At 52.0% G+C, this 23,120-nt stretch overlaps 9 protein-coding genes across 9 annotated transcripts; 4 read left to right on the plus strand and 5 right to left on the minus strand.

Moving 5' to 3' along the window:
* Positions 1 to 1,009: 1,009 nt before the first annotated feature.
* APUU_61300A (putative lipase/esterase) lies at positions 1,010 to 2,204 on the minus strand (the record flags this gene model as incomplete). Its single annotated transcript, XM_041694627.1, has 4 exons — positions 1,010 to 1,144; positions 1,210 to 1,394; positions 1,445 to 1,876; positions 1,931 to 2,204. The coding sequence occupies 4 exons, from the start codon at positions 2,202 to 2,204 to the stop codon at positions 1,010 to 1,012; spliced, it is 1,026 nt and encodes a 341-aa protein (XP_041560438.1).
* A 326-nt stretch (positions 2,205 to 2,530) lies between these two features.
* APUU_61301S (uncharacterized protein) lies at positions 2,531 to 3,768 on the plus strand (the record flags this gene model as incomplete). The annotated part of the gene is made up of 2 exons (XM_041694628.1): positions 2,531 to 3,204; positions 3,270 to 3,768. 2 exons carry the CDS (start codon positions 2,531 to 2,533, stop codon positions 3,766 to 3,768), a joined length of 1,173 nt encoding a protein of 390 aa, XP_041560439.1.
* A 230-nt stretch (positions 3,769 to 3,998) lies between these two features.
* Positions 3,999 to 5,432, minus strand: ergS (the record flags this gene model as incomplete). Its single annotated transcript, XM_041694629.1, has 1 exon — positions 3,999 to 5,432. The coding sequence occupies one exon, from the start codon at positions 5,430 to 5,432 to the stop codon at positions 3,999 to 4,001; it is 1,434 nt and encodes a 477-aa protein (XP_041560440.1).
* Positions 5,433 to 8,140: 2,708 nt separating this feature from the next.
* APUU_61303S (uncharacterized protein) lies at positions 8,141 to 9,762 on the plus strand (the record flags this gene model as incomplete). The annotated part of the gene is made up of 4 exons (XM_041694630.1): positions 8,141 to 8,343; positions 8,397 to 8,480; positions 8,535 to 9,111; positions 9,166 to 9,762. 4 exons carry the CDS (start codon positions 8,141 to 8,143, stop codon positions 9,760 to 9,762), a joined length of 1,461 nt encoding a protein of 486 aa, XP_041560441.1.
* A 269-nt stretch (positions 9,763 to 10,031) lies between these two features.
* Positions 10,032 to 11,999, plus strand: APUU_61304S (uncharacterized protein; the record flags this gene model as incomplete). The annotated part of the gene is made up of 6 exons (XM_041694631.1): positions 10,032 to 10,045; positions 10,092 to 10,116; positions 10,162 to 10,987; positions 11,037 to 11,253; positions 11,315 to 11,617; positions 11,666 to 11,999. The coding sequence occupies 6 exons, from the start codon at positions 10,032 to 10,034 to the stop codon at positions 11,997 to 11,999; spliced, it is 1,719 nt and encodes a 572-aa protein (XP_041560442.1).
* A 32-nt stretch (positions 12,000 to 12,031) lies between these two features.
* On the minus strand, positions 12,032 to 13,267 carry APUU_61305A (uncharacterized protein; the record flags this gene model as incomplete). Its single annotated transcript, XM_041694632.1, has 1 exon — positions 12,032 to 13,267. The coding sequence occupies one exon, from the start codon at positions 13,265 to 13,267 to the stop codon at positions 12,032 to 12,034; it is 1,236 nt and encodes a 411-aa protein (XP_041560443.1).
* Positions 13,268 to 13,869: 602 nt separating this feature from the next.
* Positions 13,870 to 14,719, minus strand: APUU_61306A (uncharacterized protein; the record flags this gene model as incomplete). Its single annotated transcript, XM_041694633.1, has 3 exons — positions 13,870 to 14,068; positions 14,122 to 14,466; positions 14,520 to 14,719. The coding sequence occupies 3 exons, from the start codon at positions 14,717 to 14,719 to the stop codon at positions 13,870 to 13,872; spliced, it is 744 nt and encodes a 247-aa protein (XP_041560444.1).
* Positions 14,720 to 14,990: 271 nt separating this feature from the next.
* On the minus strand, positions 14,991 to 18,814 carry APUU_61307A (uncharacterized protein; the record flags this gene model as incomplete). The annotated part of the gene is made up of 4 exons (XM_041694634.1): positions 14,991 to 17,336; positions 17,404 to 17,645; positions 17,728 to 18,331; positions 18,380 to 18,814. 4 exons carry the CDS (start codon positions 18,812 to 18,814, stop codon positions 14,991 to 14,993), a joined length of 3,627 nt encoding a protein of 1,208 aa, XP_041560445.1.
* Positions 18,815 to 19,846: 1,032 nt separating this feature from the next.
* On the plus strand, positions 19,847 to 22,754 carry APUU_61308S (uncharacterized protein; the record flags this gene model as incomplete). The annotated part of the gene is made up of 3 exons (XM_041694636.1): positions 19,847 to 20,258; positions 20,338 to 21,095; positions 21,150 to 22,754. The coding sequence occupies 3 exons, from the start codon at positions 19,847 to 19,849 to the stop codon at positions 22,752 to 22,754; spliced, it is 2,775 nt and encodes a 924-aa protein (XP_041560446.1).
* Positions 22,755 to 23,120: the final 366 nt, after the last annotated feature.

Below are 23,120 nucleotides of genomic sequence, written 5' to 3' on the forward strand. Positions count from 1 at the left end.
CAAGTCTTCAATGCGCGAATGGGGCGCCACCGGCCATCACTTGTCAATCCTGATGAATCTGAACGGCATCAAACAGTCGTTCTCGTCTGCCTTGCAATGCACGGTCACCTTCCAGCCTCACAGAGCCTCAACCCGATCTCCCATCGGGGCTCGAAACAAAGAAGTGCCCTACGAGATATATATTATCAAGGATATTACACTAGAAAAAGGTACTTAACTGATACAATAAGCTCTCTGCACCAGGCATGGATGGATCCTGAAACTGCGGAAGTGGACACCCTTCTTATTTTCGAAACTGGAGCGAGACGAAGTTTGACCTTGAAATGGGGTATCAATGGTCGACTTGTCTCAGAGCATCCTGAGAGTCTGCACTAAAAGCTGCTGATCAAACAGACGGCACATTTTCGGCGTCACCTGAAACATCACCATGCGCCGTTGTGTCGCTCTATAACACAACCATGCTAGCACCATCTGGCTCGTTCTGGGCACAATGTATGTTCTCAAATTAGGAGCTTCGCCGTGGGTGGAACGCTGGAGTCGGCAAAAGCGGAAGTACCAGCCTGTCATGTCGATCTCAAAGATATCCCTCAGAGCTGCTTCTGCATGACGAATGAGATGCCTGGCTACTGTTTCACCTAATCACACCATTGTATATAGGAGCAGCCATCTATAGATATCATACATTGCCCGGCCCTCCATGATCTAAGGGCCAGATGAACCGGCTTACCTTACATCACATCTATCCGGCTAGTGAACTAAACCCCAATCAGAAGGATATGAAGCTCAACAAGACTTGCCTGGGTAATATGAACTCCCCGCGTACCTTAAACCTGCAGCCCGGTCCGAGTGATAGTGAAGTTGTTCTGGAGAAGGGAAACGTCCTTATATACTTCCCCACTGCTTGACCGAGTCTCCACATATTTATTTTGGGCCCACTGAATTGACTGCTACGCCGCAGGAATATAGTAACTAGTGATAGAAAGTTGTACGTAGTATTATTGGAATACTGCTAGTAATGCTTAACTTGATCCTTACCACCTTCTAAGTTATCAAGTAACCATTCCAGCCCCCGCACGCAGTCGTCTTGCGCCCGTTTTGAAATACCCAAATCCTGGCCATATATCCAGAAGATATGATGGAGGCCCTGCTCCAGACATTAGAATCTCCGTTTTCACAACGGACGACGTAAAAAAGAGCACGGATGGATACCTCGTAAAAGTCCTGCCTGACTTCAACACCAGCCTTTTGAAGTCCGCGCGCGTAGCAAACTGCATCATCGCGGAGAATATCCAGCTCGCAGATCTGGATGTAGGTCTTTGGCAGGCCCGCAAGATTGCCCCAAAGAGGGTACGCCTCGGGGCTTGTCTTCTCGTTGGCAGGAACGCCGAGTGAATCTGGAAATACAGTATGTTAGGGGTTGTATAAGCCAGCTCGGTGGACCTACCATGGTTATACGTCATGCTCAGCCGGTCCAAGTCTGCCCCTTCGTACTGCATCATCCAGGATTGATGAAGGATTTTATACACGGGAGGAACGTGGGTTCCACCGTCCACTGCATTAACGGTCACCGGGGCGCGGAGCAGGACGCCGCTTATTTGGACCTGGCTGGCCAGCTTCCCGTTTTGAGGCATCTGGAACCAGTTGCGTGCGTTCTGGGAAACGATTGCTGCTAGATGACCTCCTGAGGAAGTCCCGCTGAGAACTAACTTGACAGGCTCAGTTGCTTGTGCGATGAACTGTTGTACGTTGCTCGCGATGTATTGAAATGCGTCAATCCCGTCGTTCATCGGGATGGGGTATTTGTATGCTGGACTCAGGCGGTATTCTACACTGATCACTGTAACTGGAGCATTGAGAGCCATGTATCGACAGGAGACTGGCAACTTAAGTCAGTACTGCAAGGGCTTGAGGATACAAGTTAACGGGATACCATCTTCTGTCTCTAAGGAACCACCAGTAAAACCTCCGGAGTGGAAGAAGACGACAATTCCACGACAGACTCTACTCCCTTTGGCAGTATAGATACGAATAGGAATCTGGAACTCGTCACGGGCTGGAATGGTTGCATTCGTTACGGAGACTTTGTTAGCAAGAGCTTGACCGGCTGGACTTGCATAGAAAAGATCGTTTCGCTGGTCATCGTCATGGCGGAGATCAGGGTTCTTCTTGCGAAATTCATTCCACTCTGGGTTGATAGAAGCCATTTTGGAAACAGGTTGCGGTTAGACAGTAGATATGTCGTCCAGGCATTTATAGTGAATGCAGCCAGGCAGTAACTCCGCGTCTCGTATTCGTCGGCTGATGTTGCCAAAAGGGCGTGAACTGCAATAGTATGTTGACATATTGACCATGTTAGATTGTTATTGATAGAGTAACTAAAGGAGGTCCACCTTAACAGGCATCAAGCAGTCATCCAACGGTCGGGCGTTGCACAATCTCCACCTGCGTTGCCCGACTCAGCCCCTCTTTATCCAACACAGAACCAGCCTTGAAACAACCTCCACATTTCGCATTTCACAACACAGGCAAGATGGTGGCTTCTGAATTCCTCTCACGGCTTTTCCAGCGCACACCCCGTCGCCAGCGCCAGCGCCAGCAACAACAGCAGCGAGAGGAGCGCCCTGAGCAAACAGCAACACCAACAACTCGAGCACCACGAGGAGACCCGTCAGTACGCATCAACCCAGTGGGGTACACGGCTCGCGCCACGTTCGATTCCCCAGGACTGAAAGACTCGACATGTAAAGTCAACGGTTCGCCACACGACCGTTACTACCTGCCCACGCTCCCACAGGAGTATCGCAGTCTACTCGCATCTATTTGCGAGGGTTCTGATCAGGACACTAAAGACCAAGAACAGCACCAAGCCCCCAACCAACAAGCAAAGTTAAATCCCCAAGAACAGAGCCCTCTCTTCACCAAGCTGCCCCCTGAAGTCCGGTACATCATCTACCTGCATGCCTTTGGGGGTCGCCGGATTCATATGGATTACGACTACGGGCCGCAGCTGTACAAATATAGTCGATGGAGCTGGTGGCATCGCGTCTGCGACGATGATGCCGTCTGCCCCGTGAAGGAATTTGTTTGTCCGGAAACTGCGCCTGCGGAGGGCGCGATGCTCCAGCTTGGATCGAGCTCTTGGGTTAAAGACGGGTTTGAGTATCGGATCGATGCGGTGAATTGGTTGCGGTGTTGTAAGATTGGGTATGGCGCCTTCAATTTTATCTTATCTTGTTTTGTTTGGTGTTGTCGCTGATACCTGATGACAGATATCAAGAGTCTCTCCCGATTCTATACAGCTCCAACACATTCGTCCTCAGCCAGGGGATCGACCAGCCACACCGGGTGACGAGGTTAATGCCGCGCGACCACCTGGCGCTTTTAACGTCCCTTTGTGTTGAAATCGACGTGTACAAAATCTGCAGGCGCGCGCCGCCGAATATGGACGCGGACTTTCGGGACTACTATCATGGGCTTTTTCACTTGATTCGCCAGCGTCTGCCTAATCTGCGTGGGCTGTCGCTTTCGATAGCGGGTATACCGAGTCCGCCGAGGACAGGGGTTGAGTGGTCTGACGAGGGGGAGGGGATGTGGGTTGGACCGTGGGAGGAGTTGAGTCGGAGTAGGAGGTGGAAGAGGTTGGAGATTGCGGTTCCGGCGCGTTGGGTTGAGGAGTTTGAGGGGGTTGGGAGGCGGAGGGATATGAATTATGGGGAGAAGAGGTATGATCTGGTACAAGGGCTGGAATCGTTTCAGAAGGGGTGGTAGTTGACGTTGAGATAGAAATCTTGAATGAGATGGAATAGCTTAGTCTAGGTGAGTCTGGTGGTACATGATAGGAAATTCGAGCATGGCCGATGGCAAAGAGGATAGTAGTACAGAAGGAAGGTATGAGGTGTAGAAAAGTCGGTGTCGGGATGCAGATAAGGAAAGAATAGGGGTTTCTCTGCTGTAAGAACTTGAAGACACGCAGCAAACACAGCTCCAACAGTCGCATGTCAACTCTTCGCTTTATCAAATAACAGCCGTCTGATACTGATATTCGCCGCATGTGCAACAGCAACAACAGGCCGCGGTTCAGGAATCCTGGAAGGAAAAATCACATAAACTGGAGAATCCTGTTTACTGTCTGGTTTGAACTTGTCAAAATACGCCTTCTTCCCACCAAAGGTAAGATGGTGATATGTATACCGATAAATCCGGTCCGTCAAGCGCGCAATGGGAGCGGGCATGCCGGATACTTCACCAAGGGACTCGGAAGGTTCGTAGCCGACGCTTAGATACGAAATACCTAGTTGTCGTGCATAGGACATAGATGCAAAGAGGAGAAGGTCGCTGATGCCCTTTCGCGCCCCAGGGGCAGCGATGCAGGGATCAACGTGGTAGCCGCCCTTTGCGCCGAGCCAGCGCAGCGCCGTGAAGCCGTTGATTGCCCCCGTGGGATCTCGAGTATAGATGTATGTCATTAGCGACGGCATTAAGAACGGGTCGTATTCTGTTATAAACGCCTGGAGTTTGCCGCTGGTGTTACGGGCGACGCGCCATGAATCGTAGATTGCGACAAGCTGGGCTTCCAGCTTGAAGTCAGTGCCGTGGAGGGACGGGGCGTAGATGTCTAGAGTGATACCGCCTTTGGTGGGATTGAGGAGTTGTCGGTTCTGAGTGAGTATACGTTTTCCGCCGGTTTCGTGGATTATATCGTTTGTCATTGGATTGAAGGCTCTGTTGTTGCCGAATTGTATCATTGTCCATTTCTTGCTTAGTGATGCGTATTGAGCCAGCTCTCCGGTGGCACCGAGGACAGACATGCCCCAGCGTTTCCGCCGGCGGTAGTGCTTGAAGCCTTTGAGGAGACTGGGTATTTGAGCTGGTTCGCACATTGGATCGCCCATTATGACGGCGACCTTGTTGAGAACCTTGAAGGAGAGCGCGGCCGTGCCTTGGTCATTGATGAAGACACGATAGCTGGGATCTAGCAGCCCCATCTGAGAAGGAAGACCGTACTTAGTAGCAAGTCGTTCGACATCTTGCTCAGAGACTGTGCCACTTAAGCTGACAATTCGGCATGATGACGGGCTGTGGCTGCTGGAGGAGTTACTCCGTTCGCTTCCCGCTGAGATATCGCCAGTGCCATCAAGTGTTGTTCTATTGGATTCGGTCGTGAGTGTGTTAGAAGACGTGCTAGCGCTGCTAGAACTGCGCCTGGGAGGTTGATATACATGCGTTGGCGTGGGCGACAATCGCGGCAGTGGCCCGCTTGTCGAGGCCGAGAGGTGGCTGTTAAATGCGTTCTCATGAGGAATTGCTGAGGACCGATTCTGGAACAGTAATTGCCCAATTGTATCAGCAAGCAGCAGTTTCCTACGCGGCCTCGCAGTATTGGCCGGAGTTTGCGGCGACATCTTCTGCTTCTTCGTGGTGGTTTGCGGCATCCGGTCGATACTTCGGAGATCTGCAATGACAGACGGGACGCTAGGGATACCGATAACTTTGATAGTATCCGAAAACGGTAGTTGAAAATTGAAAGTTTAATTGAGATCAGTATGATGTATTCGACCAATTGAGGGAGTGGCGATATTCGCGGGACGTTGTTTGGAACGGCGGAGACGAAGGCGGCATTGAGATGGGCGCATCGCAAGTAGATATACCTCCCTGGAGCTTGGCCGTGGATTGTGGACAGCACTAGATCTGCCAGGGTTATGGCCTTCTCCTTTCCAATGAACCCACGCCGATGACATCGCAAATGCACCACAGCCACTACGGGGTACGGTATCATGGCAACCTAATGGCCGGATGAGGCGTTGCTCCACGAAAACAGCATGAACCACGAGAAGATACAGTCAAACGCTCGCATAGTATTTATAGAGATTATACGAGCTGCCTGTAATGCTGTTGTGCGGCTTCTTTGTATCCTTGCCGGGCGAATTGTCATCGCCACAATCGTATGGTTACTGGTCGCGCGATCCGTCAAACGAAGATGTTAGGGAAACACGGCAGCCTGCCAGGTCAACTTCAATGCAGATCTTTCTCGGGCACCTATGTATGGACTGGTCCAATTAGGCCTTCAGCCTTGTCAGAATAGGAAGGCGCACGCACTCTTGCATGCTCCACTGCCCGGTCCTCGGATATTAAGCTTTGCGATGTAATCGTATCCACCGGAGGCTTGACGGTGAGCAGATGGCCTTATTCAATGCTCGTATTCTCACATTGACTGCTCCCGTTGTGCCCGCCCACGGCCAGGCAGGCCAAACGTCGATCGGGCTATACTCTGCGTCTTCCAATCCTCGGAACGTTCCGAGCGCATCTCTAGGCAACCAAATAACCCTCATGACGGGTGAACAAAGTGGACCCGAAAGGTACGAGCTTGCTGTCCGCGGACACCGACCTGGCGCCGGTATATAGTGTCAATGGCCCGGAATCTCGAACAGCCTCGCCCGAGTAGTAGCAGCTAACCCACGTCCTTTTGCGGTTTTGGGTGCGTCCTGGGCTGCTGCCTGCGGGTGTTCTGCATCCGCTCGAAAGGTTCTATTTGCAGTGCCCCATGGATGGAGGAATGAATTGAATCATCTCGTTGGCGATCGGTGGCTTTAAGAGCCAGCAGTCTGTGGGCCAGAGGGTTGTCGAAACATGCGGTGTTCCCATGGCAATTGCATGACGGCCACGACGTTGATTGTAATAGTAATATGAAGGCGAGGCTCACTCGAATAGTATAGCTTACCTTGGAAGGGAAACTGGCCTATGCTATAATCACCCCTATTTAATGTGGACACAAAAGGCCTATTCTTTTTGTCGATGACGGCGCAGAATAGTCCCAGATGGTGCGAGCGAAATAGCTCAGCCCACTTCTCGCTGGTACAAAGGCCCGCCGAAAAATACCCACATAGGATCAACCTCCTGGATGCAATTCCGTGGCGGTTGGCCTGGGACTCCGGGTATATCGTTCCTTGTTTGTGATAGTCTGTCTTGGCAATCCATCGAGCAGGGTTGATAAAGCTACGCTTGACAGTTCCTGAAGCGGCTGGTGATGGGAAGGTAATATAGCCGACTTTATTGCGATGCCTAAGAATATCTAGCATTGGGTTAGTGGTGTAATAAGACAAATGTGCAACCTGCAACTGTGCGGAGCTGCGGTAGACTTCACCTAAGTAGAGTCATACGGCACAATTTTGAAATCCGCGACGAGGCTGAAATGGTTTGTATCCAGGAAGCTTCTTGGAGGAGCTCCAGGTCTGAGTAGACCATTTCTTGGAAGAAGATTACTGTGAGTTAATCCCGTTTTGTTGGTTTTTAGGTATTTGAGGGCCTCCGTCATAGGTTCTGTTGGGGAGGGGGTAGAGAAGTCGATGTTCCAAGAGACGAGATGAAGTTTGTCTGTCTTGATGGGTTGCAGCTCGCCTGTTTCTGTCAAGGCAGGTCGCCATCGGGGTGAGGGCCGCGGATGGAAGTAGCGAAAAGGCTGGATGTTCGGCTTATCAGGCTGACGAGGTGTCCCAAATTTCAGACTCATCATTGTTGTTGATGCTTAGCAGCTGAGTGATGGGGATCGAAGAAGACGAAGAAGACAAGTTGGAGGTGTTGGTGTTGCAAAACACGACCATGTGACTGGGCTGCCTTGGCGCCTGACACCCTTTGCTTCACCATACCAGCCAACACCAAGCCCTAAGTTGTATACATGCGGGATTAATAAAAAGGGTTGAAGGTCCCTTTTCTTCCTGGTGTTTAGCGCCGTGGGTGCCAGTACCCCGGACCAGAGGCCGCTGGTGGATATCCGCAAATATCCACCATGGAGCATCATAGTATGTTAGCTGACAGTTGGGCAGGTTTTGGCCGGGGGAGGTGATTCCGCTATTTGGACGAACGGTAATGCGGACGATTGGGGTGGGAATGCTGCCACGGAGTTCGACCTCCATGGACCAAGTGGGCCAAGCATTGGAGCTCCAAGTCCACGAATCGGATGGGGCTCGGTATCTCTGGCTCTGGCTTGACCTCGCGTGGTTCGATCCTCCTGCTGATACAGAATATGGGGTACATCTGTGCGGGGAAACTATACCAGCCGCTCGGATGTCGGTATAAATTGGCTTCTTGAACCGTGAGGACAGGAGAACAACTTTTCTCTGGAATTCAGACTACCCTTGCCTACATGTCTGTTGACCACAAGAAGGACCCGTTGAACGATGAGCCCGAGGCCCTGGGCCAGAAGGAGGGCAGTATTGTTGAAGAACACCTCAATGATCCTGCCTACCGGGCCCGAGAGAAGTGGATGGTGCGAAAGCTAGATATAACGCTCATGCCTATTATTTTCATCCTCTACATGTTCAACTACCTGGACAGGAACAATATTGCGTGAGTCACAGTGCATCGCGTAGGCCTATTGTGCTAATATGACGTCCCCACAGACAAGCAAAACTCGACTCGTTCGAAGAAGACCTTGGCCTCAAAGGAAGCGATTACAGCACGGCGGTGGCTATCGTGAACATTGGGTTCGTTAATCTTTCGTCACAATTGATTTCCTGCTAATAGACTTCCCCGGTCAGATACATCCTGATGCAACTGCCCAGTAACATGATCCTCACGAAGGTCCGACCCTCACTTTACATTCCACTCTGGGTCTGCGTTTGGTCGGTTGTCTCAGGTGCAACGGCTGGTACAAACAATTTCGGCGGCCTCATTGGTGTCCGCATAGTCCTTGGTATCTGCGAGGCGCCCTTCTTCCCTGGTGTCTTCTATCTTCTATCCTGCTGGTACACGAAGAAAGAGCTGGCACTTCGTTATGCAGTCCTGTACTCCGGACTCGTACTCGCGACAGCAACATCCGGGCTGCTGGCGGCAGCCATCTTCGCTGGTATGGATGGTACAGCAGGACTGCCGGGATGGCGATGGCTGTTTATTATCGAGGGCGCAGTGAGCTTTGTACTTGGTGTAATAGCACCATTCCTTCTACCAGACCTCCCAGGTCAGAACTCTGGAAGTGTACGCTGGCTGTTTAGTGAAGAAGAGCAGCGGCTGGCGGTTGACCGGATGGCGCGCGATGCGGTATCGAACCAGGAGGATAATGCATCATTGAGACATGGGTTGAAGCTCGCTGTGATGGATATCAAGATGTGGACTTTTGTAAGTCCTTACTTCGTTCACCAAGTACTTGAAGGCGATTGACTGACCATGCAGGCGTTTATCATGTGTTGCAGCCAAAGTGCCTATGGGTTCAACTACTTCTATCCCGCCATTGTCGAGGGATTCAATCTTGGAAGTAGGACTATCACTCTGGCTTGCACTGCACCGCCGTATATCATTGGAGCCTTTGTGGCGTATGGTGTTGCCTGGTCGAGCGATCGCTTCCACGACCGTGGGTTCCACGTTCTCACGCCAGTTCTTGTTGCTATAGTAGGCTTCATCATCAGCGTTGCGACACTCAATATCCCAGTCCGGTATTTTGCTTCGTTCCTGTACATCTCCGGGATATTTGGTGCCAACGCTGTTGTATTCAGCTGGGCAGCCACAACAGTCAGCGATACCGCACAGAAAAAGGCATGTGCGATGGCCATTATCAACATCACTGGCCAGCTGGGGAGTGTATGGAGTCCGTTCTTCTTCCATGAGAATGAAGCTCCCCGGTATCTGACGGCCATGATCTTGCTTCTGGTGTTTGCCAGCGTGGAGGCCGTGCTGTGTGTCTCGATGAAGCTTCTGCTCCGTAGGGAGAATAAGAAGCTGATTGCCCGGGGGAACGAAGCTGGCGTTGTTCCTAACCTGTACACACTGTAGAGGCGATTCTATCTGCCAATGAATGAATTCCAAATAGAATTGTCCTCCACTGCTTAAACGGCTTACTGTATCCACACTACTCCAAGCACCCACAGATACAAATAATCCAATTGAACCACCATTTACCACATAGAGTGGGCCCACCGGAATGCGGGGTAAGAGGACGATAAGACACTGGAGTAACCGGAGTCTTTCTTCTTCCTGCACTTACCATTCTCTCCTTACAGCCTGTTAGTGATGCAGATCGGCCCCTCCAGTACTAAATCCAGATGAAGAAGATCTCGTGAGTAGGATGGCTACTTCCTTTGCTTCCCATGCTAACTGCGTAGGTGCAAGCGGTGTCGATTCAGAAAGGTACATCCCAGTTGGTATATGCCGGCTTGTACTAACTTTGTAAAGCTGCGATGCTCTCGAACAGAGCCCTGCCAGAGCTGCTCATCAGCAAACCAGCCCTGCGAATACCGCGATTCTGACTGCAAGACACGGCCAGTCTCAACAGAGTATACCGCCAGTTTAGAGAGCCGAGTAGCATGGCTCGAGTCTTTCATTCTATCCCTGGCTGACGCCTCCCCTGAAGACCGAGAGTCTCGGTTAAAGTCATTCAGGGCCACTGCTCGACCGCATAACGAGGCGAACCAGCTAGCAACACTACTCCCATTAAAGTACTGTCAAGGATCTCTGCAGCCAGGCCCTGGAGGATCTCTCATCTACCATGGCCCGACGAGTATCCATCGCACATGGTCAACACAGCCAACAGCCGGACTCTCGCTCAATATCCCACCGGACAGCGCGCAACACCCAATATCCATATCCCTGTCTGCATCCTTACTGGCAACCTCATACGAGTCAATCACCGAGATCGCCGGCTTCAATCTAGAAGATGAGGACGAGGCCATCACAAATGGTCTCCTCCTCTTCTTTCAATGGCAGTACTCCCACTTCATGTTCATCTACCGAGAAGCATTCCTGCGAGACCATTTCAGCGACCGTCAGAACTGCAAGTACTGGTCGCCCGGCCTGCTTCTGTCCATGTGTGCACTTGGCCTTCAGATGTCCTCTGATACTCGGGAGCGCGATCTGGGGGATAAGTTCTATACAGCTGCTGAGAGCGTTTGCATTCTGTCTGGCTTAACGCAGCCGTCTATTATAACTGTCCAGACGATCCTCTGCCTAGCGTTCTATGCTCTTGGACAGGGCGATTTATCAAAGAGTTGGGGTCTTTCGGGTATTTATTTCTTTCTATTTCTGGTTATAGTATAAACTAATTACACCAGGAATTGCATTCCGAATGGCTCAAGATCTAGGCTTCCAAAAGGATCCAGCCGACTGGATACTGCAGGACTTTTCTATAGCCACGAACGAGGACATTGAGATCCGGCGCCGCATATACTGGGGCTGCTACAACTCAGATAAACTGATTAGTCTGATCCTAGGCCGGCCAGTTCAGCTGCCATGGCACGATGCCTCTGTTGCGCAAACTGACGTTCTTCCGTACGCCTTCCCGTGTTCTATATACAGTGTCTGCCTGTCTAGCTTCTAACTAACGGACCAGGGACTTTCCCCAAATGCACGCGTGGCTTCCAGCCGGCTTCTCCAATGACGCCAGTGCCTCCGGGAAATCCTCGTCCCTGATCCTCTGTTTCCGAGAGCAAATCCGTCTGTCGAGGAGTATTGAACGGCTCCTCTCCGGTCTCGCATTCCTTCGAGCCGCCCCCGACGAAGTCGCCTGGGAGGGGTGCGTCGGCGATATGACGGTCGAGCTGTACAAGTGGCAGGACTCACTACCGCTAGCGGCGAGGTGGAATAAGTGGGAGCCTTGCTCGGCGGTTCTCCTACCCAGTGTGGCTGTTTTGCAGTGAGTCACTTCCCAAAAGCTGTTCGATCGGGCTAATGATATACCCAGTCTTCTCTTCTACAGCACCCTCATCGCACTGAACTTTGACCAGGCGGAGGCAGACCCCTCTACGAAACCACAGGAAAGTTCTAGGGATATATGCGTAGCCTCGGCAGAGGCCATTACCTGCTTAGTGAGGAAGTACCGACAACAGCACGGGTTGCGATTCGCGCCAATTATTTTGATATACAGTATATCGCAGGCTGCGCGGACGCTGCGCAGCTTCGGGGCGTATCAAGATGAGACGGCGTATTTGTATAGTGTTTTGGAAGAGTGTTCTTCGACTTGGGAGCTTGCGGGCGAGGCATTGGGGTATATCCATCAAGGACAGAATGTAGTATAATCTGAATATGATCTTTATACCAAATGAACGAACTATGCAACCGGAATCCCCATCTCAATCCCCTTTTCCAATGCCCTAACAAGGCTCAGCACATCGTCGACGTTATTATAAAACCCAAACGACACCCGAATCCCCAGCCTATACGGGGTGACATAGATTCCCTCCTCCTTGAACAACTCCATCCACGCCGCATCATGCAAACCCAAGATATACAGATGCGGCGCATGTTCCCTTCCGTGCTCCGGTCCGACAATCTTCACTCCAACCCGTTTACACTCCCTCCTTAAGACACCCCCAAGCCCATAAAGATGGTCCTCCACATTCTCAGGGCCCATCACATCAAGATAAAACCCCAAATACGCCTTCGCCGCCGCGGCAGCAACAAGGCTCATATTCAGGTGATCGAACCGGCGCGCACTGGGGTGATACACAATCTCATCCGCAGGAACAAGTAAATCCCCCCGCACATTCTGCACAGCCCCATACCCTACAATCGGAGGGACCGGGCTCGTTTCCTTGATAACATCAGGGTGCACATACATCGCCGCGAAACCCGTCGGACAGTTCAGTCCCTTATGCAGGGAGAACGCAGCCGCGGAGACATTCAGCTTCGTAACATCCACAGGGGCAAACCCGACTTGTTGGGTGAGGTCCGCAAGGACATGGATTCCGCGCGGGCGATACGCATCGCAGATACCCTGGACGTCGTTCCATTGTCCGCTGTGGAACATGATCGAGCTAAGCCCGATAGCCACGGTGCGGTGGTCGACATAGGGTGCGAACGTCTCTGCATTGGCCGCGACAACACCCGCGCCGCCGGGTTTCTGGGACTCGGGGATTGTAGGGATTTGACGCACTTCGAGACCGGCAGGGCGGAGGGACATCCAGGCGTATGCGTGGTGGGGGTGTTCCGAGTCGAGGATGACGACGTTATCGCTTGGTTTGAATTTGAGGCTGTGTGCGAAGTTGTTCAGCCCTTCGGTTGTGTCGCGGGTTATTGCGACGGATGCTGGGGGCGCGTTGATGTATCGCGCGATTAGGGAGCGTGCGTCTTCGCCTGTTTGCAGCCAGGATTGTTTAGGGGAGGGTGAGAGAAGGGCTTCGTTGTTGAAGGCGCTGATTGCCCCGTGGACGATTAGGTTGGAGGGGGGTTGGAAAGAGGCGTTCAGGTAGGTGATGGAGGGGTTGGAGAGCAGGGGGACCAGCTGGCGGTAGATGGCGAAGTCGCGAGACTGCGTGGTGAGGTCTTTGGGGGTTGTTGATGGCATTGTGGTGGCTGTGTTGGGTTCGGTTATACTGGGGGCCATGGTGTAGTAGACGGTATTGACTGTCTGTATGATTTAATGGCAATGGATGTTTCTATCAGACGTGCGTCTGCTTCTTATATACAAATGACAACCATCCCTCTGGTATAGACTGGTTGAGGGGCAATGGAGGAGCAAGTCCGCAGTTCTTCTGATTGGAGCAGGCAGTTGTATATCGCGGACTTCGACCTCCATTGACCCACCACTGTTGGAGTAGTTCATGGTTTGCACTGCCAGTCACAAACAACGTAGGTTGGCCTTGATACTACGGCAATCTGGCTCTGACGCAGGAAAGTGACTCTGGGGATGTTCGTAGTCATGTAGATGATGTGAAAACAGCAATGACCGTATTACACAGACCCAGGCCTGTCTTGTTGGCATATGATGCAAATAGAAAGACGGCTAAATAACCACTAGTGAGGCTTTTAGTCGAATGGTATTTCGATATGTCTCTGAGTTATAACGACAGTACAGCTCTATCATTGATTGCACTGGTGCCTGTTGCATATGTAATCTGTATGTCCATTGTACCCAACCCTAATAAGTCTACCTCGACCCTGCCCCGTCTAACCCATCTTTACCTTGTTCTTGTTTTGATTGAAAACCCATATGTATAAGAACGGGTAAACTGTCTCTGGAATCAGAGTAACCACAATAATCGCGATGCTCCAAAACGATCCCACATACTCCCAGTTCCTCGGGACATTGAGATAGCGCCAGATGAAAAGCCCATAAGCCGTGAAGCAGCCTAGATAGCGCACGAGCCTGCATTCACAATTAATAAACCTCCTAGCAGGCCAGGGAAGCAAGTTACATACCAAATCTCAAGAGAGTGACCCAGTAAAGAACGATGCTTCACCAGTCCATACGCGTACACCCACCCAGCCGGGAGTTGCAAAAGAATGCCCGTCCAATATGCTGTCACTTGCTCGCGGTCGTCTGGGTACAGATGTCCCAAGTACCGTAGGCCGGCGATAGCTGTTACGCAGTATACAAGCATCTCCCCGGCAATGCGCTTCCTTTGGCCGCGGCCATAGACGCGCCACAGGGCAAGCACGACAAAACTGAGATCTAGCTGGAACCAGACCAGAAAGCAGATTCTCTCTATTCGCGTTGATGTTGTCGCAAAGGCGTAGTATAATTCATACGCCAAAGTCAAGGATCTAAGCAGTCAGTCACCGGGGAACATGATGTACAAGATATTTGGTAGGCATACAGGTACTTGATTGATCCCGGCAAAACGCCATCCTTGACAGCGCGCATCATACCAAAGACGTACAAAAGGGCGTATAATACCCCGCAGGAGATGATAAGCCCATCCTGGACAAACAGGTAGCCCTCGGGAGGGTTCAGGCGTGCGTCTGCGGGTTGCACCACCAGGTGGCGGATATACTCCGTTAACCAAAAGTCAGACATTTTTACGTGATCGACAGGGAAGGAAGCGAGGGATATCGATCCAATATATCGAAAACAGTTCGCGGGTGCCTGGGGGGAAGAAGTCAAGAACAGGCAGCGATCTGACAGTCCAATGACGTCACAATGACAACATAGCAGCGACAGTAAATCAGTATAGATATGGGCCTTTTGGTGCAGAGGTCGAACGTCTCATTAAAATACAATATAAATCAATATTAATACACAGCTGATTTAGACCAGTGGATTTCCGTTGAAAGCATAGCCTGTCTCATTATACCTTGATTTGCTTGTTTCCCCTCATCTCATCCTCTTCCGTAACGGATAATTTGCGCTTGCGGTTGTATACAGCTTTCATCGCGCCGGTCTCCAGCCGAGTCAAAGTACCCTCCGAGGTATCACCAGTACTAAGATCTATACTGAAGTTTGCACGCAGGCTGGACGAGAGACTTCTGCCTTCCGTTGCCAGTTGAACCTGGGATTGGTCCGCATAGGCAATCTTCTCCTGTGCGTCTGTAATGCCCGGCAATACCCCCTTTGATTGTTGTAAGGCGGCAATAGCAGCCGAACGCCGCGATGATATTGCATGAGCCCAAATCGACCTTCCGCTCTTTTGACACTGAATATTTGGGTCTGCCCCGTTGCGCAGCAGCAGTCCGAAGATACCATGCGGTAGATCTGTTTTGAGGGGAACGAGCGGTGCCGGCTGGGAGTGGACAGCAAACCATAACGCGGTGTGGCCGTTCCTATTCGTAATATTCACGTCTATTGACTCATCCTGCAGCATCAAGTCCACGAAGTCGTAATAGTCATGCTTTACTGCAAACATGAGAACTGTTGTACCGAGTGCGTCGATGCCTGAGTCTAGGGTACGGCCGCTTAACAGGAACTTTGCGATGTCCAGTCGCTCCTTTTCATCACGGTCCATGTTAGGGAATCCGACAACGGCGTCCATGATTAGCGCGTCGCTTGCCGGCGCATTCTGTGCCAAAAACGCCTTAACTATGGCTGAATTACCCCGTCTGCATGCGTATTGCAGAGGGGTCCGTCCGTATTTTCTCTCCGGTTCCGTGATACTGTGGCCGCCATCACACAGCCTCTTCGCAATTTTGGATAAACCGAACCAGGCGCAAAGATGGACGGCGCTGATATCTTCGTGGATCCAGTCTGGTGGCAGTACTTTCCCAGCCTCTCGAGCTACTGCCTTGACGTTATCAAGATCGCTCAAAAACCCAAAAGCCTTGTTCTCGACCGTAGGATCATACTTGTCGCACGCCATTCGAATGTGATCTCCCCAATGCTGTAAAGTGTAAAAAAGGAAAGGGTAGACCGCGAGATTTTCTGAGTGCTTTGCATAATCCTCATGTTGGAGATAGTTTAGACAAAGAGAGGCCATATTTGACTCCGCCAGCTTCAGGGATGGGTCCCAGTCGCTCTCAGCAAGGATCTTCTGCAGAGTCCAATGAACGAATCGCACCATAGAGCTGTCGTCGTCTGCTTTGTCGATCGTTATCAGTCCGTTTGTAGCTCTCAGTATGGATACTCGATGCTCTAAATTGTCCTCATCCAACCACGAATCGCGCTCGAGGGCCAAGGCATGCTGCAAGGTCAAGATATTTATCGGTCGACACGCTGCCATGAGCATGCGGAAGACCTTGAATGCTAATGCCTGTCCCATGTTGTAGTTCTTAACAGACTTAATCTTCCTGTCGTAGTAGTCCTTGAGTACTTCGAACGCGTTGCTTTCCATCCTGGCCAGTAAGACGTCGCAGTCTTTTGGTGGCCTCCTCGCATCTAACAAGTACTTAAGCCAGGCTCCTGCAATGCGGAAGTTCCTCTGTGCTTTTTGGGCGATTCCTTTCGCAAGGGATTTGTTCAGTCCCGGGTTGTCGTACAGACAACGCGCCAAAGGTGAGGGATTAAAGCGCGGTTCAGGGTGGATGCGCTTATCGCATAGCCCAGGACCAGCGCTGGAAGCCCGTGCGAGACTGACATCACAGAACTGGACGATTTCCTCCTCTGTAGGACATACTTCGACGCGGACTGTATCATAGGTCTCCTTTCTTATGGGATGGCTACTTGGGCAACCCTTTCCCTTATCCTTGCATTTCAGACACAGATCAAAGTCGTTGCCATTGCAATGACAATTGAAGAAGATTTTGAGGTCTCGATTCTTGCACCCGTCACCGTCACAATCAATTACGCAGGCTGCTTGTCGGTAGCCGGGGGACGTTGTGAGAAGGCTTAGTGGAGCGCCCTTCCTGATAAGCTCCAGGGGATAGTCCTTGAGGATTTGCAAAACATCGGAGGAGCATTGGTAGAAGCCGTCAACAACCAGGTAGGTGCGTTCGTACTGCCTAAGTAGCTCTTCAAACGCGTGCCTAAGTGCAGCTTCGCGGGGAAGTTGGTTCTTGGATGCCTTTCTGAGCTCGGACGGGATACGGACGGTGTCATTGAATAGGATCAACTGCTTCACTAGACTTCCTAGGACGTTCTCCCGTGTTTGAGATTCCCGTTTCCTCTGTTCGTCACTCAAGTAGATGTAGATGACGGGTATCCTGGGGCTTGTCTTTGAGAATGTCTGCCGAAGGTGGTCCACTATCGAAGCACAGAGATAGGTCTAATCAGGAAACGCACCAGATCAGCTCACGTTATATTGAAGCACATAGTCTTTAAGACACACATACCTTACCCACACCCGCTGGTCCATAGAAACGTAGTTGCCATGGTGCGCCGTTGACCCAGCGCTGGAATACTTCAGACTCTATCATCTGTTGTCCCCAGGGCACGCAGTTGTCAAGCAGCCTATCCTGTTCCGTTTGGAAGTCTAGAGGAGTAAGCCAGTTTATTATCTCGTTGCGCTCGCTGTCTTCAATTTGCGAATGAATTTTATCAACGCCTGTTTTCACCGTATGTACGTCTTCCTTCACTGGCTCTCAAAAAGACATGGTCAGCACCATCCCCCATGCTTGTCAATTGATGCTGGGCCCGCTCTTCAGACGAAGACATACATAGTAACCACGCCAGCTCAGCATCTTCTACTTTCTGCGCCTGGATGACAGACAGCAAATCCTTTGCATACGCGGCCGCAGCCAAAGCAGCATACGGCTGCCACACTTTGTTCTTATGGGTGTCCGCGTAGTCCGAGATACCCCGAATAACAAGACATGGAAACGAGTCCATTAGGCCCGCCGCCTCCATTTCAAAGCATAGCACCTTGTCCGATTGTCGCATCCTATCGCGCAGGTGTCCGTCCTGCATGACAGTGTCGGCCGACCCTATCAGACCGTGGTAAACACGAGGGGGGGTATCTGGCCGCGTCCGCTTCACCAGCTGAGCTTTATCGCATTCCTGGCAGAATTCGTCCGTCTCTGTTCCATGATGGTAGTATTCCGGCTGGAAAAGGAGATCATGCTTGGGACCAGGGCATTGGAACTCCGTCCTGCCGATGCGCTCTAGATCATTAATGGCCTGGCGCATGTAGCCATGCATGTTGCCTTCCGCGAATCCGTGTTTCAATTCCAGCGATTGTGCGGCTTGAATGAGGAGTGTTCCGGGCTTGTCCAGATGCGATCGTCTCTGGTATCCTCCTGGGTGCTGGACGCCCATATCATACTGCAACACGCCCCATAAACACACAGCAAACCCGACGCATTAGCCCACGAAGTCCCGCAGCCTCAGTTTCGAGACCATGGACTGTTGGAGCCACTCACCATATTTACCATGGGGGATACCGACAACAACATCGCCTAGAAAGAGGTCTTCAGTTGGTTTGAGCGAACCAGGTCGGGTGGGAGCGGTTGTCGCGCCCCCGCCGACCCCGACCATCAGCACGAAGCGAATCTTTGGAAAGGTGCGAGCGAGGTTCGTGGCGGCCGCAGTGGCTGCAGACCTTCCGGCACCGGTCGGTCGAGTGATGGCGACATTGTGCTCTCCCATCCGGCCGACGAGGTAGATATAATCGTCGTTGGTGGTATTGGGGGTGTCATGCTTTTCGTCGAGAAGCACTCGAGCGGCGGCGAGTTCGGGGTCTCTGACGCATACCCAGCCAACTGTGTAGGCGTCGAGAGAAAGTCGAATGCCGCTTGACGAAGCCATCACGAATGGTATCCAGAGGTGGTGTTGGTTGAGGGAAGCGGGGAAAGATGTTGGGTTAGGGCATGGGATCCAGACGACGACGCGGCTCTGCAGACAGGGACTCAGGGGAAAAGAAACACGGGCTGTGTCGTCAGCTTAGACACGTCACGCAAGCCCTGGGATGCTACGCTTACCCTCCACGGGCTGACGCGAGAGGCTTGAATTCGACGCGGGATGCAGGGGGATGTGCCCGGGCGTCGAATGACGAGACGGAATGCTTCTAAAAAAAGACAAAGTCAACCACCCTTCTCATCACAGCCCTTGTGAGCACCCCTGGACCTGCATCTCGACATAGCCCGTATGAACACCCTGGACCTGCATCGCCGCAAGCGAAGGCATTTCCCCCGGGTCTAACGCTGCATGCGATTACGCACCAGCTTTACACATGGTATACGCGAGTGGAAATCAGCCTGGCAGGCTTCGACAGCCTCACTGACTTCCACAGCCCTGTGTCACCATGTCTCAGCCCCGTCAGCCTGAAGCCTTGCATAGGTCTTCTGGAGGACCTGCTAGTGGATGGAAGACGAAGGAATGTGACACAGTCGGGCTCTTGGCTGCTTCTTCGATGACTGCGGCTGTCCAAATATCGCAAATGCACTGGGTCTGGCGAGCGAGTGTGGCCAAACGCGGGAAAAAAAAACAAAATTAAAAGATTAAAAAAAATAAAAATAAAAAAAAAGGCAAGCCTTTCGACTGTAGTCAAATCGAGAGGCATGAGTACTCGCGGAGATTAAGAGCACCAATCTATAAAGACGCAATGCGTTGGCTCTGATGACCGTCGGGCGCCTCACGTCAGAGCCGGATCAAAGAGTCAACATGAAAGCCAATACCGCTGTTCCTCTACTGGTCCTGACGCAGGCCCTCATAGCGTCATCGCAGCAGTCATCTGGGTCACCTGTGGCAACTGCCTCAGTCCCGAATCCAACTGCATGTGCCGATATTGTGAACGGAGGCAGGTACCATGTCGGCCCTGACGCCAGACAGGTCTGACTGATGTATATCATAGATCCAGAAACGGTTGCACTACTGAACGCGACGCAAGCCTACGATTGCTTAAGGAGCGTTCCCTTTAATCCGGCCGTTGCGACCCAACTGCTCCAGTACGTGAACGACACAATCCAATTCCACAGCACCCTTGCCTACCTCGCAGAGCCTCCTCGCGGATATCAGCAGCCGGCTGTCGATCTACTCGCTGGACTTGCTGAGATACAGCGCCGTATCAATAATGGCTTGTTCCTCAGCGAGCATGACTTTGAGTCTGCCCTGTATAGACTCCTCACTGCGGCCCACGATGACCATCTCACCGCCACCGGAGGTATCCTCTCGACATTTGTCTTCGGAGCCCCGTGGGATATCGTCTCCGTATCCGTTGATGGAACAGAGCCTCCAAAGGTCTATGTCTCAGGTACGAAGTTCAGCACAGCCTGTATAGCGTATCGCACCTTAGAGACGCCAAAGCTAATGTATGACACTACCTTTCACAGATGACCTGCTGGCCAACGAGTCACACGCTCTAACCTGGCAACCTTCAGCGATCTCCGCGATCAACGGCCAAGACGTGGTCGAGTACCTGGCGGAATTCGCAGCTGAAAATTCCATCGGCAAGCTCGAGCCGCACGCGGACTGGAACATGTTGATGAGAAGCGGGGCCTTGGACGCCCAGGGGTTCCTGGAAGTCTTCTTTGGAGGTGCTAGCTTTTATCCTGGTGATACGATTGCCCTGACCTTCGAGAACGGCACGGTCATAGGGCCGGAGCCATGGCAGGCCATCTATTTGAGTCGCGGCGACACAGGACCGCTTCAAACAGGAGGAGACTTCTACAATTTCTTTGTCCTGGGCCACTACCCTGCATCCTACGTCCCTGAGGGAGACTCGGAGGGACGCCATCTGGACAAAACTGCATCGAGTACGCCCATTAACACTCCTTCCCCTACGCCCTCCACATTGGCCTCGACTACAGCCTCGTCATGGCCCACAGCATATCCAACTCCTGAGCCTATATTACCAGGACGGAAGCCTGGCGACACGACGCTGCCACGAGTGTTCTTTTTGCACGACTCTTCCGTGGCTGTCCTGAGTATCACGGACTTTGCGGCATATGAGGACACGGCCCAGGAGTTTCTGCGCACAGTCAGTAGTTTCCTTCGACGCAGTAAGGAGGCAGGTCTGAAGAAGGTCGTTATCGACGTGCAGCAGAACCGCGGTGGACAGGTTTTTCTGGCAATCGAAACATTCAAGCTAGTGAGTTTTCAGGCACGCCTTTTGCGCCGTTTCCTACTTATTAATTTCTCTTAGTTCTTTCCCACTATCACACCATTTGCAGCAAGCCGCAGACGTGCCCATACAGTGGCTGATGTCCTCGGCAACTCTTTCACGTCCTACTGGGAAGAGCTCCCGAGTAACTGGACCGACGACCGTCGATTTCTCTCTACAAATGAATGGCTGATACAGAATCGATTAGACCCGGATACAGGTGATGAGTTCGCCTCATGGGAGGACTATTTTCGATCAACATCCGCTTATAGGGTTGATAACTTTACGAAGGTCGAACAATACAATCTAACAGACGGCGCCTTCATTCGCGAAGCAAGTGGCATCCACATAGAAGATCTGGATGGCTCCGACAACCCACCATATGCGGCGGAAGATATTCTCATTCTGAGCGACGGGCTATGCTCGTCCTCGTGTGCCATGTTCATGGAGATGATGCACCACGAAGCCCAAGTCCGCACCGTCGCCGTGGGAGGCAGGCCGGACTACACTCCGATGCAGGCCCCAGCAGGAACACGCGGAGCAGCATCTTATGACATTGGACAGATGGACCTTGATGTCTACAATGCGCTGCTTATCAACAATGCGACTCCGCCTTTCCTCCCGGACCGCAGACTCGACTTCCTTCTCTTTTCCGCCAGCGTCAACCTCCGAGACCAGATCCGCCGCGACGATCCGTCCAACACGCCGCTGCAGTTCAGATACGAGGCTGCAGACTGCAGGATCTTCTTCACCCCCAAGACGTGGTACAACTACACCGAACTTTGGAATTATGCAGCCGAGGCCGCTTGGCACAACCCCGCGCTTTGCATTGCAAAGTCAACAACCAACTACACAAGCCCACGTCCAACACCTTACCAAGTGGACATCACTCCTCCCAATGACAGTAGCAGCAGCAGCACCCCTTCACGGCAGTCGACCTGGGAACAAGACTCCGATCAGGACGACTACTACACCAACGACCCAGCCAACGACATCCTGGCAGGTCAGCGGCGCATCACCGCCATCACAGGCCGTAAATGCACAACAGACTTCGAATGCGGAGGCAATTTCCTGTGTAGAGAGGTGCCCGTGTGCGATGAGCACGGCCAGGTGAAGAACCGCAGGCGATGCGCTGCCGCATGCTCCAAATTCGGCGAGAGAAGGGGACAGTCCTGCTCCAAAGCCTCGTGTAATGTCGAAAAAGAAATTCTTCAGCAGGCACCCAGGGTCGGTCGCAAATGGGGGCTCGGAACCGGTTACTGTGTCCCTCCCCGGCCTATCTGCCGTCAAGCTGAGCCTGATCACCAGGATTTCGGTCCGCTTGTCACAGAGCTCCCGCCTGTCATAGACGATATATGCAAGGCCAACCTGCCGGAGGGCTACTCCCTTGACTGTTTTCTCTACGATGGGGAGTTCCAGAAGTGCTATTCATGGCATGACGGCCAATATATTCGGTACTGTACCAATGAACAGCTCGACGAGCTGGAGAGACAATGGACCAATTACGGTTGTTCCACTTCTGAAGACTATGGTTCAGTGTGTTGGGATTCAGACAAACCGTCTGTTACCATCACTCGCCATCAGGGTGACGAGTCTAAGTGGCTGGCAAAGCATGGCTCTGCTTTCGAATCCAGCTATCCGTATTGACTCTAGGCATGATTTGAACCCTCGTCACACAGGTACTGTGTCTTTTCCCCGGTATCTGGGGCATTGACTGTGTCTACCTCATGGTCAGGGGCGATGCGTTAGGGCTTTCTCTCTCACGGGGGTGGTGCGTCGGAAAAGTACCGCCCCTCTCTCCCTTCGTTCATTTCGGGGCACTTTCCACCAAAGTTTCTTTCTATGCGGTATTTGAGGAGATAATAACTAATGAGAGCTGGATTGAGTTGTCAATCCATTATTTTGCAGTGTTGGGATATCCGCAATAATAAGGAACCTACATTCAGGAGGAAACACGAAAGAGCAGAAGCGGTCATCTCGGTATCGATTTCACGGGTTCTCATGTTCTAGTTG

This window comes from Aspergillus puulaauensis, chromosome 6 (assembly GCF_016861865.1).
Source record: "Aspergillus puulaauensis MK2 DNA, chromosome 6, nearly complete sequence".
Lineage (NCBI taxonomy): Eukaryota > Fungi > Ascomycota > Eurotiomycetes > Eurotiales > Aspergillaceae > Aspergillus > Aspergillus puulaauensis.